At 33.2% G+C, this 19,018-nt stretch overlaps 3 protein-coding genes across 3 annotated transcripts in view; 2 read left to right on the top strand and 1 right to left on the bottom strand.

The window, feature by feature from the left end:
• Positions 1–705, bottom strand: part of LOC116030055 (two-component response regulator ORR9) — a 2,154-nt gene extending 1,449 nt beyond the window's left edge. Inside the window, exons 1-2 of the mRNA XM_031272162.1 lie at positions 267–705; positions 36–139 (exon numbers count right to left, since the gene is read on the bottom strand). Coding sequence (XP_031128022.1) covers positions 36–139; positions 267–372 — 210 coding nt within the window. The 5' untranslated portion in view covers positions 373–705. The remainder of the gene's footprint in view (positions 1–35; positions 140–266) is intronic.
• A 6,594-nt stretch (positions 706–7,299) lies between these two features.
• On the top strand, positions 7,300–10,246 carry LOC116030050 (protein STRICTOSIDINE SYNTHASE-LIKE 10). The gene is made up of 3 exons (XM_031272157.1): positions 7,300–7,731; positions 8,558–8,821; positions 9,322–10,246. Exons 1-3 carry the CDS (start codon positions 7,433–7,435, stop codon positions 9,887–9,889), a joined length of 1,131 nt encoding a protein of 376 aa, XP_031128017.1. The 5' UTR covers positions 7,300–7,432; the 3' UTR covers positions 9,890–10,246.
• A 7,981-nt stretch (positions 10,247–18,227) lies between these two features.
• Positions 18,228–19,018, top strand: part of LOC116030053 (haloacid dehalogenase-like hydrolase domain-containing protein 3) — a 4,742-nt gene continuing 3,951 nt past the window's right edge. Inside the window, exon 1 of the mRNA XM_031272159.1 lies at positions 18,228–18,734. Within this exon, the coding sequence (XP_031128019.1) occupies positions 18,426–18,734 (309 nt within the window). The 5' untranslated portion in view covers positions 18,228–18,425. The remainder of the gene's footprint in view (positions 18,735–19,018) is intronic.

Consider the following 19,018-nt stretch of genomic DNA (forward strand, 5'->3'; position numbering starts at 1 on the left):
AAAAAAAAAAAAAAAAAAAAAAAAAAAAAAAAGACCTGATGATTGTTGGGGGAAACAGAAGATTGAATTGGATTTTTCTGGTCATCTTCGTTCAATCCCAGAAATTGTAAGGCCTTGCTACCAGAATCCACTGTAGTCACTACAATGAACACAAAGGAAAAACCCAGAATCAGAACACTCTGTAATATCAAGAGAAAATCCATCTTCAACAAGTTCATAAAAATCCCTTTGTCCCATCATTATATTGTGTTTAATGAATGAAATACCTTGACAAGAAGAGGTCTTGAGAAGTCTCTCAATGAGCTTTCTATCTATGAGGCTGTCATCAACAGCTAGAACATGGAACTGTGGCTCTACTGCTGCCATGCCCATACCAACCAAGTTCTTCAAATTCCCAACAGCCAAGAAACAAGCAAGGGTGAAAAGAAATGATGAAAAGTTGTGTTCTTTGGTGAGGTGAGATGAGAAAGAGAGAAGAGGAGGAGCCCTCAGATTTGTATATTGTTCCAAGACCCACCAAATTCCACAACCCCCAAAGTAAGATCTATCCACATCTCATCCAAAGATCTTCTCAGATTTTCAAACGGATTTTGAATTGCAAGACAAGCAAATAGGAAAGGCAATTAGGCAAGAAAGACAGTGAACAACTAACCAAAAAGATTACATATTTAATTTAGAAAGAACACGGTGCTGTTCTTTTTTCTTTTCGTTTCTTTTTCAACAAAGTGCTGTATTGAATATTAATTATTTGGTAGTTTGGTTCCTATTTGATATAAGGGGAAAAAAAGAATTTGTAGCATCCCACCCCACGGTCTCCACCTAATATTCGCAATAACTTCTGTGAGACCGTCTCTAGGGTCTTAATTCGTGAGACGGATCGGATTTTTGATTAATGATGTCAAAGATTCAACCCAAACAAAAATTTGATTCACTAATTAAAATTTCGACTCATCTCACGGATTGATACTCGTGAGACAGTCTCACACAAGTATTATTTATTAGGACAAGATATTTTAGATTTATATAATTATTTATTATTTTATTATTATTTATTATTTTATTTGTCTAAAAATTAATTATCACTAAGATACACTTTAAGTGAAGTTTGTTTTGTATTTATTTGTCTTACTTTAGTCTTAGATTATATTTGTGTTTCTTTCTTTTCTTATTTAATACTAGAAAAAAGAAAAGTTATATGTATTTTTACTCATTTGTCTATAAAAGTGAATAACTTTGTGATCTTTTTTCTTAATTAAAGTTGTCTAGAATTGTGTTTCACAAATTTTCACTATAAATCTTTACCAAAACATGAAATGCTATATAACAAAATCAATGTGTGTGTGTGTGTGTTGGATATATATCTTAAAAGTACTTAAGTAGGCCATGGTATAATCAATATTTTAGGTAATTGTTACTATAAATTAAATTAAGGATTTTGTTATTATTTAATTAGGTAAAAAATAGTTGTAATTTCAAATTTCAAAATAGAAGTATTTTTTAGAATGGGCCGGAAAATAACACTTCTGTTTTAATATATACGGAGTATATATATAGATATATAAATATAAATTGTAAATTTAGTGATGTGACATTTTGAAAGTGCGAGAAAATTGCTCGGGTGGAGATAGGCTTAAGAAGAGATAGAAGTGATGAGAAATTATGTGCGTTTACCATATGATGGACAAGTGGGGAGTGGTGGAAAGAGAAGAGAGGCCAATTTCATTTGATTCCCTCTCAAGATTTGCTTCCCATGGCCACTCAATTGTGTGCCCCATTTCTTGTCTCTGTGCCTGTCCTCATGTTTTCTTCATTCAATTCATGCATCTTCTATCTTCTCTCTTCACATTCTGCACTTTCATCATTATTCTTCTCAATGTTATTTTTCACAATTCTTCCCCAATAATAAATCAAAACAAATCTTTTAATTTCTCTCCAAATTTCTATCTATAACGTGATTTTTATCATATTAATACATGACGATAATATAAAAATTAACATATATAGTTGATTTAACGTCATCAAATATCTTAAAATTTTAATATGAAAACAAATGGACCTGCAAAATATTTGACATATATATGATCTCCCTAGTTGGGGAGATTCACAATCCTCAATTCAAATTTCAAAGTAGTCTAAGAAAGTAAGAAGAATCTTTGTAGATAAGACGTTATTTAGGTGTGCTTAGAAGAGTGATGGATAATGGGAAGAATAAAGTTTGATTTAAAAGTATTACATTTTTCTTTTAAAATATTACACTTTATCTTATAAGTAACAAACAATTTATTCATGATTAGTAATATGATAAATTTAAAGGTCTATTGTATTCAGTCATAGAGTGATGTCTCGGGTAGCTGAAAGTGAGGTCAAACGTTTCTGAGCTTAAGTAGTGTGTAGTTCCATGTCCAAAAGTTCCTCCTCAGGCATCTAATGAGGTTTATATAGAAGCTTGGAAGGGAACATGTAGCGTCCGACATGCTAGCCACGTGGTTTCCATGCATCAGTTATGACAAGGGTGGTTCTAGCGGTTTCACATGTTTTGAGATTTCTTACATTTGCGTAAAGGTGATGGGATCATACTATGTGATTGGATTTCGCTTTAGCTTTAATAACTGGGTTTGGTGCTCGGGACAGTTTTCTCGACCTAATGTGATCAGGAATTTCATCCCAAGCACAAAGCATGCCTACTATTGACCAAAAGGGCCCATCTCCCGACTAGGTCCATGTCGGATAAAATGACAAATTATTCTGTGGACCTGGGTCTAAAATACACAATTTACATACTGAATGTTCACAATTTATATACTGAATTTTCATAACTAAATGTTCGCAATTTGAATTGTGAACATCCAGTATGTAAATTGTGACGGGTCTACCTTGCAAGTTGGACCCGGGTCAATGGTATAACTATTGGGTTAAAACACAAGATGGTTGGGTAGCGGACCTCTCGGTCCCTTATACGGATACCAAGCACAAATATAGGTGTACGGGTTAGGTATAACCCTATCAATTAGTATTACAATTTTCAACATAAATATTGCATTTCCATCTTTGTTCGACCCGTCTTACAAATAAACATATGTAAGATGGTCCACACTCTCATAAGAGACCAAACCAAAAAAATAATATGTATTTTACATAAATAAATAAATAAATATAATATAAGATTTGATACATTAATATTATATGGTCTACCTGCTCTAGAGTCTAGATGTAGATACCCATGATTAGCCGAAAAAGCTAATGAGTATTAACTTAGGTGGGTGGGATTTCTAGGTTTCACAATCACAAAAGAGTATGGATTTGATTAATTGTGAGCAACAAGTCCACATTGATAATTAACATGTTAGTACTATTGTATTAGGTGACATGCCAAATCCTTCAAATGGGCCAACAAGGCAACAATCCATCTCTTAAAACAATGATTAGGACTCCGGCAAATTATTGCATGGACCATGATCCACACAGCTGTGTGGACCAAAAATAAAAAGTACATTATTTTTGTATTGAAGGTACATTATTTTTGTACTGTAGGTACATTATTTGATAGTATATATCAAATAATGTATCTTCAGTACAAAAATAATGTACCCTAAAATAATGTACCTACAGTATAAAAATAATGTACCTTCAATACAAAAATAATGTACTTTTTATTTTTGGTCAGCTGTATGGACCATGGTCCATGCAATAATAATTGTATTACTCCCATTTCTCCTTTCATTTGACTAGTGGTTATTGACCAACTTCATTAAAATAATAATTAAGAACATCGAAAAGATTTGGTACTCCACCCTTTTACCAATTCATTTTCCTATTCCACCAAACATTGAATATATATTGTATTCTTTCACCTCCCACTTACCACTCTACCAATGTAAAATACATATAATAATTAAATATGTTTTGGTAAAAAAATTGTAAAATGATATTTAAATTTGAGGATTTTCATCTGGTTAATTGGTCTTTGAATAATTGACTTCTTTTTTTAAATTTTAGTGTCTAACTTTTTACTGAAAGATTGATGTATGTTGCCATAGCAGAATTAGATCTAATTTTTACTCATCCACCACAATAGACTCTTAAGAGTTGGATTCTATTATACTTGAACTACCTTAATTGCTAAAATATTAAATATATTCTAGCAACCAACGACAATGTGTAAAGATGCAAGCAACATCGTATCTATACAAAGAGCATAACTACTTTGTTTCATTGAGACGGTTTCAAGAAACAAAAGATCAATAAACTATTCTATAACTTGATTTTATACTCTTTAATATAGTACTAGAATTCGATATCCAAATTACAGTAATTAGTTTCTACTTTTCATCGTGAGTTTTATTTCAATACGTCCGCATTTGTTTACCATCTTAAAAATATGATTTGAAGAATAAATTGTTTAAATTTTTAATTATAACGAGTAATTAATCAGTTCTACTCTCATCAAATTAAGTACAAACTTGATGTTTATCTAAAAATCTAAGGGTGTGTTTGGTTGGGGGTTTAGGTATAAGGTATGAGTATCAAAGTGATTGTTAGTGTTTGGTTGATAGGTTTTGTGAATGCTACTATGGGTTTGGAATACCCCATTAATGGCAAAACCCATACCCTTATTAAATAAGAGTTTCATCTCCCTTCATCATTTCTTTCCCAACTATTAATAATCGTTCCCATTCCACCCAACTACCAAACATGCTAAATACTTTCACCAAAACCCATTACCCTTACCAAGTATTTGATACCCATTCCGATTCCGATTCCCATGTGCGAACCAAACACACCCTAAGTTATATTTTTTTGGGCCATATATATTCTATCTACAATCTTTCACCAATGACTATTATATTATCTTCATTTCTCCCATCTTCTTTACTTTCAATTTCCTTGTAATGCCAAATGATTATTGATGGGGTCAGCACAGTTATGCTTTAGTGTACATAAAAGAACATGGGATTGGGATTCCCACTGGCCTTGTAGGGTTGGAGTTGTTCATATGTATCCACCAACCAAATTAAAGCATTCTTCAATTCCCTGTCAAATTCTTGTGTTGTGCCCGTCTACCAATTATAATGTCCATTATTCAATATTTATTGAAAATGCATGAAAAATATTTTTCTTTCATTTACACTGGAACGCCAGTAACTGCTATCTAAATGTAGTAAGTGAAGTCCGTCTTATAACCCTATTCAACAAAAGACCAAAGGAGATAAATAAGCATAGATTGTTCATAATTAATTGACTCAGACCAAGAAAACTAATAGGCATGTCTCACTTGAAAAATATTTGTCTAATAATATGAAGACAATGTCGTCAATCAATTATTAATTATAAATTTTCACTTTTTACAAAAATATCTATGATATTGTTATGTACAATATCGTTTAACACACACACGCACTATATATATATATATAAAATTAGCTCCAATATACTTCTTCAACTCACAACCTATTCAAAATAAAATTTATTATTTCAAAAAGTATATATTGGACCACTATAATTAAATACTAGAACTATTTAAAATAAAATCATAACTTTGTCATTAAATAAGACCTTTCAAAAACAATACTTTATAAATATTGTAAATTTAAAAAGGGAAGACTAATAGTCACTTTTATAAATATTGTAAATTTAAAAGTTTGTAGTGATTATAAAATTGACTCGTATAATTTTTTCATTAAAATCATTAATTATTGATGAACTTTGCTTGGTGACTAATCCATTATCACTTTTTACATAATGAGGTTATGTTATCATTTAAACAGAGAGACAGAGAGGGGCTAGGGGGAAGAAAACACACTGCATAAAGAAAGGCCACGGCTTAGTGGCGTACTAACCACATCAACCATAACCAACGCACCCAGACCTCTAGGTGGATCATAAAAAATTGTGAAGTCCCAAATAACAATTATCACAATATGTACCATCAAATTTACACTGAAATTCATCTCTATCCGATGTCAAATAATGCAACTAGCTCAATGTAACTCACACACAATAAGTCTTGTAATAGTAAACAGAAGATGATGGCTAGTGAGTATACTTTTACTAATTTTTTGAATCAAATTAAAGGTCATTAGCTTTGCTGCCAAAGCTGCTCAAAGCAACAGGGAAAAGAGAAACAAAATTTCCTATTTAACTCACTGTCTCACTGGTACTTGTACCATGTTTGGCTGTTGGGTTTTTATTACTCCATAATTGCATAACTTAATAAGCAAAGTCCATTTTAATGTGTTTTATTGATGTATAGTTGGATACTGCTAGGATTTAGCTGGGAACATAGGACAGTGTCCCATGCATTAGTACCATCCAAGTCCATTTAGAGCCATCCAGCTTGTGCCCTTCAGAGGACCTGTTGGGAGTTGGGGGATCAACCATGCATTTGTACCAGATTGCCTGTTCATTGCTCACCATTATATTATTTCTACCAAACACACCTGAATTGGATTCATGTGAGTAGCTAGCTAGGCTGTCACAGCTGGAATTTTAGGGGATTCCGACCGTTGGATGTTGGTTGGCCTGGTAAACTCACTTCTAACAAATTTTTCGATTAAATTTGAGATTCAAAAACTTATAGATTCAATTACTTATCAACATAGCTACAGGCCGGGAATTGTGATCGATATCATTCAATGTCAAATTCTAATGAAAAGTTTGGATGGGTAGACCACCACCCACTATTCTAGGGATTTCTAGTCAATAATTGGCTAAAACATCGATCATATTTGGTAAGAATAGTTAACTTATCAGCTAATTTTGTCGTATTTGGCCACTATTAACTGTTTGACTTGATTAAAAAATTAATACCAGTATTTGGTTAATCAGCTTTTTGTAATTTCAAAATGCTAAAATTTAAAAAGTCAAAAAATTGTAATAAACAATTAATAACAAATTTACCAAACACATTTCTACAATCATCTAATGTTATCAAATAGTTATATCATCTAACACAAAAAGTTAACAACCATTTATTAAACGTCATCCTATTTTCTTGGGCATGAAGTACCACCTAATCCTTGAGTATAAACTTTTTTACCAAGAAAAAAAAAATTAACTTGACTTGTTGTCAGTAATTTTCACATTATCAACAACTCAATATATATATATAATTGCATAACAATTTAAAATCATAGGGGCTGCACCCAATTTTACGTTTTGAAAGGTTAATAACTCCGAATTTACAATGAAGTGTGTAAATATAGCACTGGTTTTTGTAATAATTTGACTAATTTGACTCAATTATCCAATATTTTAATACTATGATCTTGACTACTTTAAAGAAGAAGAAGAAAAAACTCGAAGTGCAATTAGAAGTGAGATAGAATTTATTCATGTTAGAAGACAGTGACTCAGTGAGTGCATCAAATTAAATCGCCATAGAAAATCCCAGACAGCGACCACCGAGCACTCGCGCAAACTTCCACCGCTTGCAATGAACCCGTCTGCACTGATCTTCAGCGCCGCCGCACTGGCTCTGCTCTCAGTCTTATGGGCTTTCAACTCCCAGATTGTCTTTACCCCGCCCACTATCCCGGGCTCCCAAGACCTCCTCACCAACGCCGATATTGTCCCCGTCCCCGCCGCCCTTGGACCGGAAAGTATTGCCTTTGACCCTAACGGAGACGGTCCCTACGCCGGAGTTGCCGACGGCCGGATTCTCAAGTGGGAACCCGGTGCAGATGGAATAAGTGGTGGCCGTTGGATCGATTTTGCTGTCACCTCCTCTCAAAGGTAACTACTTTAACTATCTTTATGATTTTGGTAAATAATTGTTAGCTAATGGTTGTTAGAGGTATAACTAGCTGAAATCATTATAGAAATGTGTTTGGTAAATAACTGTTTGATACTGTTTGGTATAATTTCTTTTCTCAAAAAATTGCATTGAGCAGCTTTTTGAATTTTAGCATTTTTTGGAGTTGCAAAAAACTGAATAACCAACTTAAAAAATAGTGTTCAAATAAGCCAATAAGCTAACTATTTTACCAGGACCTTTTATGATGTAATTGGTTAATATTTGTTTGTTTGTTTATGGTGTGGAAGGTTAGATCTTGAAATGAAATGGTGTTTCAAATTTTGGGAAACAAGAATATTCTTTGAATGTTAAACCACTTTTCAATACGTGTTATAGGAAAGATCAGAGCTTTGATATGGTAAAAAGAACAAAAATATAGAAGGGAATTATTAGAGAGAAATGAGCTTTGGCTGGGCTGGGAGGTAAAAGTTCTGTGGTATTGAAGAAACTCTAAGTGAAAAATTAAATGAATTCTTCCATTGATTGTCCAGATTAGGCGATTATTTGCAATTGTGGTTATGGAAGTTTGGCATGTTAAATTCGTAACCAAAACGCTATAGTTCTCTCTTAATACTTGTGGCAAGTCAAATTAGGCACCTAAATTGGTACAAACTAGAAGAAAAGAAGTGACTCGTGACAGTTTTATCAAGAACACTATGCAGTAATCATAGCTACATCGATACTCTGGGCTATATACGAGAATACAAGTGCTTATTTCGTTTTTACTTATCATATCTGCTAAAAATTTTACATTGTGACATCCAGGAAGGATTGTGTTCGGCCATTTGCTCCTGAAATGGAGCACATATGTGGAAGGCCACTGGGGTTGCGGTTCGATAAGAAAACTGGAGATTTGTACATTGCTGATGCCTACTTGGGCCTACATGTAGTGGGGCGGACTGGAGGATCCACCACGCCACTGGTTAAAGAAGTTGACGGTCAACCTCTCCTCTTTACCAATGACATGGACATTGATGAGGATGAGGATGCCATTTATTTCACGGATACAAGCACGAAATTTCAGCGGAGGTAATTTTATATGCTCCCGAGAAAATTAAATTTTCCTTGGTGAACTAAGATATTGCTTCGGGACTCGGGAGCAACTGTACTCCAATGGTATTTGGTACTGATAGTTTCCATTTTACAAGCAGATATTTGGCTGATCAGTAATAGGTCATTGTGGCTTAAGAAGAGATCGTAGCGATTTTAAATCTATTAATGTTGCTTGATGTTATTTGTTGTAAAGTTGTTAATCCAATCTAAAAATCCCTGTGGACATAATAACAAGAAATACTTGGTTTATGCCCACAGGGGCAGCTCAGTTGGTTTCTGAGTGGTAGATTGTGAGCAAGGATATAGGATTGAGCCCTGGCAACTGGGAGTTACATCTAATGTGGAATCCTTGTGGGGCCAGGACACTGGTCCTTGAACCTAATGGGCCACTAAGTCACGGTGATTTACCCTTCCACTGTGTTGAAGAAAATGCAATACACTGACAAATGGATTTATGATTTCTTATCTCATTGCAGGCAATTTATTGCATCGGTTGTAAGTGGAGACAGGACAGGCAGACTGATGAAATACGACAGGTCAACCAAAGAAGTGACAGTTCTAATTGAAGGCATCGCTTTCGCCAATGGTGTAGCGTTGAGCAAAGACCGGTCCTTTGTACTCGTAGCTGAAACTTCTACGGGTAGAGTGTTAAGATACTGGCTCAAAGGACCTGAAGCTGGAAACCACAGTACTTTTGCTGTTGTACCGGGATTTCCAGACAACATCAGGAAGAACTCAAGAGGACAATTCTGGGTTGCTTTACATGCCAAAAAAGGACCTCTAGCCCACTTGCTCGTATCCAATCCATGGCTTGGAAAGACGCTGTTAAAGCTCCCGTTCAACTTCAAGCAACTGCACCACTTACTAGTGGGGAAGCCTCATGCATCTGCAATCAAGCTCGGGGAGGACGGGGAAGTTGTGGAGGTGTTGGAGGACATCGAAGGCAAGACGTTGAAGTTCATAAGTGAAGTTGAGGAGCATGAGGGGAAGTTGTGGATTGGATCTGTGCTTATGCCTTTTCTTGGAGTTTATATACTGCCTTGAAGTTCTGGCTCTAAGGTGATGCACCTTGTCAGTTTCTCAATCGTTATACCATGGACTCGGGTCTGCCTTGCAAGGTGGACCCGTCACAGTAGACAAGGGCATGGGCGAAGCAGCCCAACATAGTTAATAAGACGAGAGTGATTAAACATAGGTTGTCGGTCTCGTACCGCTTAGTGGCTGATTGGTTTTGAGGGATTGCAGTTTTCTTGTGCCAACCAAGCTGCCTTTGAATCCATCATGTTAAAATCTTTCATGTTCAGAAAAATATAATTAATATTTTCATGCTAAATAAGACTTTTTCTGTCTGTTATTTTCTTTTAGGGAAAAATGATAATTTGAGTCTTGAATTATAGGGCATGTGCAATTTTTGTCTCTAATTAATATTAAGTTGTAATAGAATCATTATTTCGATGGATGAGTTATTTTAGACCGAAATTTAAACAACACTAATATTGAGAGGCTAAGAGGGTGAATTTATATTTTCAAATTTGTTTTCTTTGATAGAAATTTAAACAACACTTACCAAGTTGCTACTACACATAAGAGCTGTGGATGCACTCATGCACTCCTGAAAATGAACCTTAAAACCAATTCCCAAGTTTAGTATAATGTATGTTAATTTTTAGTGTACTACATGTTTATTTTTACTAGGTTTATTATACCTTTATACAAATTTATTTTTAGTGTATTACAAGTTAAAATGAACCAACAATACATTAAAAATCAATTTGCAATATATTAAAAATGAACGTGTATCATGGGTTCACCTTACCACCTGGACTAGTATACCTTTATACAAATTTATTTTTAGTGTATTACAAGTTAAAATGAACCAATAATACATTAAAAATCAACTTGCAATATATTAAAAATGAACGTGTATCATGGGTTCACCTTAGCACCTGAACACTAGTCGATGGTATAAGCATTGTTAAAAGGCTTTACCACAGATGTTGAATGACTGAAGCTACTTTGGTAAATAATAATGTGGACCACGATCCACATTGTAAGGTGAATTATTAATAACGTTTTATTTTTAGTATATTGAATGTTTATTTGTAATGTACTATAAATTCAATTTTTATGTTAATATACTAAAAATAAACCTTAAAATGAACATATAATACAATAAAAATAAACATGTATGTCATCAATCCTTATACCATGCATTAGGTTTCAGAGTATACTGTGAACCCTAATACATGTGTATGTGTTTTATGTTGTGAGTTTTTTTTTTTTTTTTTTGTCTTGTGTTATTAAATTTTGTACCTGAAATAAATTAGTAGTTGTGTCTTATGTTATGAATTTTTATGTCTTGTGTTGTAAAATTTTGTGCCTATGAACACAAATTTTGTACCTAAATTAAATTTAAAAAATAAGTAAATAATACGTATATAATATGTGTATGTGTCTTGTGTTATAATTTTTTATGTTTTGTATTATGAAATTTTGTACCTTACGAGTATAAATTTTGTACTTCATCGTTTTGAACCAGAGTCCTTTGAGGACCCGGTTGATGATATAAATTGTTGTGTCATTGGGGTCAAAGTATAAGGCAAATTATACCATGCACCACGGTGCACATAGCAATGTGCACCACGTACCTAAACGACGTCGTTTTGAGCATTGTAAACTAATCGTCCGTTTTTTTTTGGAAATCACGTTTCCCATTTTGCTGGGTCTCTGTATTTATGTTAATATTCTGTGTATTCCAGGCAATCATTCTGTGTATTCTAGGCAACCGTTCTGTGTATTCTATGCAACCGTTATGTGTATTCATGTTAGTAACACATGTTGTGATGTGTTTGTGCATTCGAATGTTTAGGATGATGAGTTATGTGTATTTTGTGTCAATATTCTGTGTATTCATGTTATTAACACATGTTGTGATGTGTTTGTGCATTCGAATGTTAGGAGGATGAGTTCTGTGTATTTTGTGTCAATATTCTGTGTATCCTGGGCAAACATTCTGTGTATTATAGGCAAACGTTCTATGTATTCTATATAATGATTATGTGTACTATAGATAATGAATTCCCTTGAGTCATTCGCGCCCACTAATATCTGTGTATTTTGTGTCAATATTCTGTGTATTCTGGGCAAACATTTTGTGTATTCTAGGCAAACGTTCTGTGTATTATAGATAATGATTATGTGTATTATAGATAATGAATTCTCTGGAGTCATTCGCGTCCGCGTCCACTAACACCAAAACGACGTCGTTTTACGTACGTGGTGCACATTGCTATGTGCACCGTGGTGCAGGGTATAATGATTGAAAGTATAATGACTGGGCTGCTTTCTATTGGGACTTGTCACCTTACTTAATGGGTTAAAAGTTTCACAAACACTATATTTGCAGTGGGCTTTAATCCGTCCATTCAAACCTTTTCAACTCCAAAAGCCCACAACGTCAGAAACATGCTTAAAATCTCTATTGTGCTTCATAGTAAGTAACAACTTGTTTTTTGTTTTTTTTTTTCTTTTGATACATTAGGTTTCATGTTTTAAAGTGATTGATTGAACCAACTGAGCTAACTCGCGACATAAGTAACATATTAATATGGCTCAGGTGATTTTATATACATTAGGTAGCCATCACCTCAAAAAAAAAAATAAAAAATTATATGAGATAGTCATGTACTCATGCATTCACCTTTTAACGGAAGTACTAATAATAGTATTTAAATTTAAATGAAAAGTTCGTCACTATAATCAATTGATCAGAAGAGAAAAGAATTTTTTAACAGATTAGTGTTATCTGATGATTAATTGGTTAAGGGATGACGCAGCAATATGCCTTCTCTAACTGCTAAATTGCGCATGATATGCCGTTAGGACTTAAGAGATGAACAAGCAACACAATTTCTCTATCTGCTAACCATTAGGCTTACATTTCAAGGAAAATATAGCCGTGGTATTAACTTGGAGGGTATGGTTAAATATAAGGGATTTATCAATTCTTAACCAAATGTTAAGGGACCAATTATTGACCTTGAGTATAAAACGTTACACCTTTAAATATATTTACAATTTATTAAGAAAATTAGTCAATGATGGATACTTTGCGTTATACTTAAAAAAAAAAAAAAAAAAAAAAAAAAAAAAAAAAAAAAAAAACAGAGGTGGTATTTAAGGATACATAATTCTTCTTCTTGTCGTGTTGCCTGAATTTAGTATGGATATTGTTCCCCTCCAAGATCCCATGTTATCTAGATTCCTATTTCCCCATGCTTGCCCCATAATTAATTGCTTAATTACTCCATATATTATATCCAAAGTCGTCAAGTAACGTGGCAATAGTTATCCACATAGTCACATGTGCAAACGTTAAGGGGACACCCTCTTTTCCTTAAACCTAAATTGGCAAATTGCTATCCAACGTTAATTTTTTATATTACGTACAAGCTAAGAAATGGGGAGAGAAAAGCGAAAAAGATTACATAAATTTTGATCTAACAAAAGTTTGTAAATAATTAACTTACTCATAATACTTTCTAGATGAATGTTTGTAGTCCAGTGACATCAAACCCTTCTCTTTATACGAGAGGTGGTGGGTTCGAGTCTCAGTGGACTCATAGGTTAAGAAAGTAGTTATGAACAGTAGTATCTAAAAAAAAAAACAAACAAGAGGATAACACAAGATAATGGGTTAACTAATAGGTATATATAGACATTTATTTTTCTATGAATATATTTAAAGATACAAATTAAATTTCGATTAAAAAGATCATTAATAGTAATTACAAGATGATGATAATGCATGAGTATCTCTTGTTATAATGGGGGCTGACAATTTTTTCTGTCACCGCTAACAAATCAATTTTCAGCTTTACACATCCAAAATCATTGATCATTATCCCAATATAACAATAATTAATAGAAATAATTAAAATAGGCTCCAATTAATTACTCCAAAATAAAGAACAACAACAATATATCCAGTAAGTCATCACATATGATTCATAAATGAAAAATACTACATGAACTCTCACTTCTTACTTTCAATTTTATCTTTCTCACAAGTCTTTGATGTAGACACATTTTTTGTGACCTACGTATTAAAAATATCCTATTATTATTTGTCATATCCTGGAGTAGAATTTGAGAGTACATTTACTAGAGTTCCGCATAAATAATCATAGTCATAATTATATGATTAAGATGGTCTAACATTAGTTTAATTCAAAACTAATTTAAAATTAACACGGCTATTCAACTCCAAAAAATTTGACCGGAATATAAAAAATGATAATGCATGTGGTTTGAACGGTATCATAAGACAGAAATACAAGATCGCACGTGCAATTGCATGAGGCCGGAGTTATCCTCGGCATGTCCAAACGGGCAAGTAAAAATAAAATGAAGAAATGCAAAACACACAATAAATAATAAATAATAATAGTGCAGCATTGATGAGAAGAAAATGATGCAGCATTGAGGCATTCAGAGAAGCAGGCAGTTGAACCCAGTCATGGTCCCCATTCTTATCAAGATAAGATCAAACAGTAATCTAATATCTTGACTTTAATCTTAAATCTTAAATCTTAAATCTTAAAACATAATCCCATGCCATTTCCTACAAATGTGGTCCTGATCTATTTCCCTTTTGCCGCGCTGCTGCTCCGAATCCGAACCACATTTTCCAAACCGGGTGGGTCCGCGAAACACTCGTTCCACAACATTAGTCGTTTAGATTTGAGAATCTCAACAAATCAACTTCCGTCGTTTTCCGTTATGTAAATCTTGTGGTTTCTATTTCATTGCTGTATTGTTTTGCGTTGCCTTTTATTTCACTCCATCACAACCAATAAATATCCCCATTTTCTTTTTATTTCTAGAACCAATCAATTTGTTGTGATTTTTTTTGTAGTACTACTAACTTGCCACCTCCAACATGGGGTGCAACCAAATGCCACTATCGGATGCCACTAGACAATAAGACCATTGACAATCAATTTGTTGTGATTATTTGCTCAGTAACCGCAATATTTCAAACTTAAGTTGATTTGTCTCATTTTTTCAATAAGGTTGAATCTCTAATTCCAGACCCGATAGATCATCTCGCAGGATGTACATCATATAGTAACTCAGCTGAACACATAGGCTAAACATTTACTTACTTCGCACAAGTAGCCCCTCACTTTGAGAGGTTACTTTCCCACTGCTGTTGGTGAAACTCGATTCATGATTTTTTTTTCCCAAACTTTACCCATGTGACCAACTGAGCTGCCCATGCAGGCTAAGTTGATTTATCTCATTGTATTTCTTTGTTGACTAGAGTCAAAATGAGAGAGTTACCAAGTATACACCGTCGGATAGCAATTACATTATTTAGGTTGGTTTACTACATTGTATTTATTTGCTGACTAGAGTTAAAATGATAAATTTACCAAGTACACATCATCAAGTAGTAATTACGAGCAATCATTATTGTGTGGACCATACTATCAAATAATGTATATTCAGTACACAAATAATGTACTTTTAGTATATTAAAATGTATTTTTTTGTTATGATCCACATAAGTGGACCATATTTGCCAATTACAGTTTCCCTCGCCATCCAACAAAATATCACCATTTTTTTAAAGAAATATTTTTCTTAAATTAAAAACCATCATTCTTTTCTTAATCTCACAAGCTTTTATATTAATTAGGTTTTGTAATAGTTGAATTAAAATTTTTAAATTTTGATAATGTAATGCTGTCTCATGAGTCATGACAGTGATATTTCATTGTCATTAATTTATATATAAATAATTAACTGAGGTTTCATTTGTTAAATAAAACTTTTTTGTTCACTTGTTACGTTGGCTCTAATAACAACACTCAACTTATTTAATTATGGATGTCGTTAGTATTTGGAATGCCTATACTAACCTTTGTTTTCAAGGAGTTGTAATATTTTATTTGAGAATATACATAATCCTTGACTCGTAGTTGTGGTCCGTCGTTAATGCATATGAAATTAACCAACAAAATAAAATAAATTATACCATCGTTTTCAACTCAAGTTTGGTCGGTCTGTGCAGCTGAGCTCAACCATATATATGAAATAAAGTTTTCAATCATGTAACCCAGTCACTCATATTTATGGCAGCAATCAAACTACTACATTGGTGCCCTTTGTGTGGTTAAATTGAATGGAGCAGAATTCTCATGTTATATCAAAATCTCATTAATTTTCTATTCTTAAAACATTTTTTCGTTTGAACATATTACACAATCTTTTTAGTACCTTCAAGTAAAAAATATGACATTGGTTGGAGTTAGACAATTTTTTTTTAGAATAACTCCGAGATAACTCGATTTGATTTTCACAAGTGACAATTTTTCTTGGGTTAGCTCCGGTGGCTCTTGGAGCAAGCGGAGATTAGTCGGATAGACCCGAACCGTTAAACGGACAGAAAAAGACCCAAAACACTTCGTGGTTTTTTTTTTTTTTTTTAAAGCAACAATAATTAAATAAGTGTTTTACGATATTGAATTATTGGTTGATTTGTCTTAATAAACCAAGTCGGGAGTCGGATGATTTTGGATGTATGCATGGCATAAAACTCGAATTAAATAAAATAAATTTGTTATCGATATTAAATTAAGCTTTGTTTACGAAAGAAAGTCCAAATTGTTCACTATCAAATCATAACCAGTGATAGGAACATGGATTAAATTAAAACATCATTATACCTAATACAATATTTGGAATTGAAAATTAAACCTCGTCTTTGCCGTTTGATTCACATATTCTGTCTGTAGCTTGAGCTGGCAATTTTGTGGCCTGGGCAAGTATTTTGAATTGTTATATTTACTATTATGATAACCGTTCGATGCACGAATTAACAATTTAAAGTTCATATGTAAAAAGAATATATGAGTTTTATTCATTTATATATTTTTGTTATTTAATAGTTATGTTAATTTGATATGAAAAAAGTTATGAATATCTTGCAATTAAAATATGAATTGATATTTAAGATGGGTAAACTTTACTAGTAAAGTCCTTCTATTTCATTTTTCCGTCCAAACTTTTGTAGTCAATTAATTAAATTTTTACTGGTCAAATAATTAATAAAACATATTTGGTAATAAAATGTAAAATAGAAATTAACTAATATCTATTAATTCGTATTATTGTTTCTATGTTCACATATTAACGTAATAACATAATACCGTGTAGAAAATACATACTCCGGTATTAATTAGGTAATAACACCAATTATGTATGGTATTCTAACGTAGATATTGATAAACATAACCTTTTTAACGTTATATTACCAATTATGCTATTATGTTATTACCTAATTAATATGTTTTTTTTACATGGTATCACGTTATTACGTTAATATGTGAATATAGAAATAATATTACCTATTAATAAATATTAATTAATTTTCATTTTATATTTTCTTACCAAATAAGCTTTATTAATTATTTGATCAATAAAATATTTAATTAATTGACTACAAAAGTTTGGAAATAAAAATGAAATAGGAGGATTTTAAGTTTATATATTTCAACAAACCAAATTTTAGATATGTAGACAACATTTTTTGAACTTATAAGGGTGTGTTTGGTAACCCGTAAAAGAACTTCTGGAAAATGTTTTCCGAGTTTTATGTGTTTGGCAACGTCTAGAAAATGTGGTCAACAGAAACTGTTTTCCGTTGACCAAGGAAAATCAATTCATTTTTCCGGAAAATGACTTACGGAAAATTTTTTCTGTAAGTCATTTTACGGAATCGCCAGAATAGCTGTTTCGCATGTTTTCGACCAAAACAAAGTCATATCACCCATGACCATGGACCAAGGAGGTGGGGAAACCGTCGAAAACCTTTGTTACATTTTTTTTTATAAATTATAATTTTTATTAAATACGATTATTTTAATAACTATTATAATTTTTTATATTTTAAATAAAACAATTACAATGTTTAATTATACAATTCTATCCATTTTCCAAAAAATGAACTAAACACAGAAAGACAGTTTTCCATGATACATCTGAGCATGGGAAATGAAACTGTTTTCCGAAAAATGACTCATTTTCCAGAAGCCATTTTCCTGTTTTTCAAACGGATCCTAAGATAAAAATGTCATATCCATGCATATCACATTCTGGGATTATATAATTGATGGAGTAGAGGTAGAACTCCTTTCTAAGAAATACAATGCTACATACAAAGGTTGGTCAAATCTCAAAAATAAATTATTAAAAACAATTCCAATCATTCAGGAAACTCAAAAGGGTAAGACGGTAATTACACAATCACCCGCCTTCATCTTCCTCCCCTTGGGCCTTCCCCTCCACTATTTTTACTCTTCAAGTCAGTGTCCAAAACATTCCCAAAGAGAGAGAGAAGAAAGAAATACACACAACAACATCTTGTCTCTATAAATGCGATTTCCAAATTAAAGAAATTTCCCAGAAAAAATAATTGCATTATTACGAATCATCAGTACGGAGTATTATAGCCACACGTCATTTGAGCAACTATAAGTGCATGCAGAGGATTAAATGAGCAAGCTTTTCAAAGATGACTCTAATGGCAGCAGCTAGGACAACGGCGAGGATCACCGGAGCGCTGACCCGCCTAACGGGCAGATCCATGCCCCGGAGTTTTCTGGGCGGGTCAGGTGATGGGTATCTGCCCGAACCGTATGGGATTTCTGGGTCGTCATTCTCCACCACTGCTGCGGCTGCCGAGGAGTCGCCGGAGAGGATGTTCGGTTTGCTGAAAGATTACGAGGATTACCGGCGAGCGATGTACGGTGGGCTCACCCATAAGGCCCTCCTTGTTGATGCCGTGGGCACTCTCGTAATTCCCTCTCAGCCCATGGCTCAGGTCGGTTTTTCTCTCTATCTCACTTTTCGCGCGCATATTATATTATGCATAAACACCAATCTCGCCCTTTTCTTGTTCTGTTCCTTCGATTTTGTATTATTATTTCTCTATTTTTCTTGTTAAATGGAAGAACTTAATTGTGTTTTAGTCTTTACAGTATAGTTCTGCATGTTTATCTATACAGTGAAGTATAATTACTGTATGTGCATTCATCCTATTCTTTCTGTTTGTTTTCTTCATGTCATCCAAAAGATGAGATCTGAAGGTTTTTTTTTTTTTTTTTT

The sequence above is a fragment of the Ipomoea triloba genome, chromosome 9, assembly GCF_003576645.1.
Source record: "Ipomoea triloba cultivar NCNSP0323 chromosome 9, ASM357664v1".
NCBI lineage: Eukaryota > Viridiplantae > Streptophyta > Magnoliopsida > Solanales > Convolvulaceae > Ipomoea > Ipomoea triloba.